Below are 2,015 nucleotides of genomic sequence, written 5' to 3' on the forward strand. Positions count from 1 at the left end.
CTCACCGGGGTTGGCGGCAGCGGCAGCCATGACCCCCCCCGCCCCGCTCTGCTCCGCCCCGCCCGGACCCGCGGCAGCTGCCAAGATGGCGGCGCAGGAAAACCCTCGGCGCTGCGCCGTAACCGAGCCTACCCGCCCCCGAGCCCTCCCCCATTGGGCAGACGGGGGAAAGGGGTGGGGCTAAACCAAGCAGCAAAGTTAGTTGCTCCCACCACTCCCTCACCCATTCGGCCTGCCTGAGGGGGCGTGGTGCTCGGCTGGGGCACATTTAAAGGGCGGGTTTGTGGTGAGCTGTGGTGTCGGCGGGGAGGGGCTGGAGAGGCTTAAAGGGGCAGGCGCCAGTCTGTCCGCTCCTCCCCAAGAACTAGTCAGGGGATTTAGCCTTTCCCCAATGGGGGCGGGTCACGTGGTTCACCCCAATGCGGGACTGACCTTTCACCCCCAAGGAAGGGAGCCTATGCTGCTTCTACCGGGAGTCTCCGGGCCTTCTCCCAAGGGCTGAGTTCTCCTTGTATATGTGTGCACACAGATACATGCAAACATTTGTACACCTGCGAACGTGCACACACGCGAACACACAAATGCATGCATGCACAAATACATGCATACACATGCAAACGTGCATACAGACAAGCACATGCACACAAGCAAACACATGCACACACAAATATGCACAGACTTGTGCACACACACAAATACATGCACACGTAAACACACATGAACGCACACATGCATGCACATACATGCAGTTGGGCTCGTGCCTTTCCCCCTCACCTGAGACCAAATCATCCCTGGGGCTGGGGCACTGCTACCTCCAGCAGCCTCAGGCTCCCTGGAGATCCCACCCACCGGGGCACCCTCTGTGCTGCACCCAGGCAGTGCCCGTAGGCAGCTGGAAACAGAGGGCTTCTTCATGGAAACTGCCCCCAGTGGGTGTCCCCAGGGCCTGGGGGTCAGTGCCTGCTTGAGCACCTGGCACACTGACTCTCCTCTGTTACTCCGGTGTTCTCTCAAATGTGGCTGGTGGCAGCTGCTGCCACGATACTGCCTGGGCTTAGAGGAGTGCCCTCCCCGGTGTGGTTTTAATGTAAATAAATCATTGGTTGCCTTGGTGATAAGCACACTACAAATCATCCTCGGTAATACATCATGGGAACAGAGCAGGGGTGGAAGTGAAGGTGGCTCCTGTGGGCATGTGGCCACGAGCTCTCCCTTAGGAGCTGGTTCTGTTTGGGAGGAGCTGTTCAAACGGCTCCAGCTTCCATCCTGCCAGATGCTGAAGCACAGATGCACTGTCAACCCCCAGGCTAAAGGGACTTAGGCACCTAAAAGCTATTCTGCTCAAGTCCCTGCATATCCACCAATGCCTCTTCTTTGTAACACGCCGGTGAGTTCCTGCCCTGCCTGTTCTTACTAGCAGTTAGCAGGTGTGTGCGTCTGTCCCCACCTGCGCCATTACACAAATTGCCAATTGCTCAAATCACGAGCGAGACCTTATGAGGGAGGATAAGGAAAGATGCCACGTTGATTGATTAAGCGCTTTATACACACATACCCACACACCACGTTCATACCCCAATTTCTGTTCTGCGCTGGTATGCATTATCAGTCTTATTGGTGCTCAGATCAACTCAGCGGTCATCAAAGTTGATCACAAGTGGGAGCCAGGTGCCTGCTGGTCCATCTTGTCAGACGAACCGATGCTCCAGGATGACACGCAGAACAAGACTCAAAATTAATACATCTCACCCCATCTTTTATAGCTTTGTCAATTCACCCAGTCCCCTGGGCTTTTGCTGGGTTATCGCTGTGTTCTTTCTTGAAGGTCAGTTGTCGTTGTTCTCTCGCTGTTCTGGGATGGATTCTTCTTGTTCGGTCTTTTGTCTGTCTGCGTTCTTCAGCCAGTCACCAGCTGATGTTTTCCTTTCCCACAAACACACTCTCACCCATACAGCATACAAAAGAGTAAAAGGTCAAGCACTTACCTCCCACTACAGAGCAATACAAAATGGAGT

The 2,015-nt window shown here is 54.7% G+C and overlaps 1 protein-coding gene across 2 annotated transcripts in view; it reads right to left on the reverse strand.

Moving 5' to 3' along the window:
- The window catches only part of ARNT (aryl hydrocarbon receptor nuclear translocator), a 44,270-nt gene extending 44,158 nt beyond the window's left edge, over positions 1-112 (reverse strand). For both annotated transcript variants that reach the window (XM_019528211.1, XM_019528202.1), the window contains exon 1: positions 6-112. In XM_019528211.1, the coding sequence (XP_019383756.1) occupies positions 6-30 (25 nt within the window). In that variant the 5' untranslated portion in view covers positions 31-112. The remainder of the gene's footprint in view (positions 1-5) is intronic.
- Between the last annotated feature and the right edge of the window lie 1,903 nt (positions 113-2,015).

This window comes from Gavialis gangeticus, unplaced genomic scaffold (assembly GCF_001723915.1).
Source record: "Gavialis gangeticus isolate Ggan-Ray unplaced genomic scaffold, GavGan_comp1, whole genome shotgun sequence".
Classification (NCBI taxonomy): domain Eukaryota; kingdom Metazoa; phylum Chordata; order Crocodylia; family Gavialidae; genus Gavialis; species Gavialis gangeticus.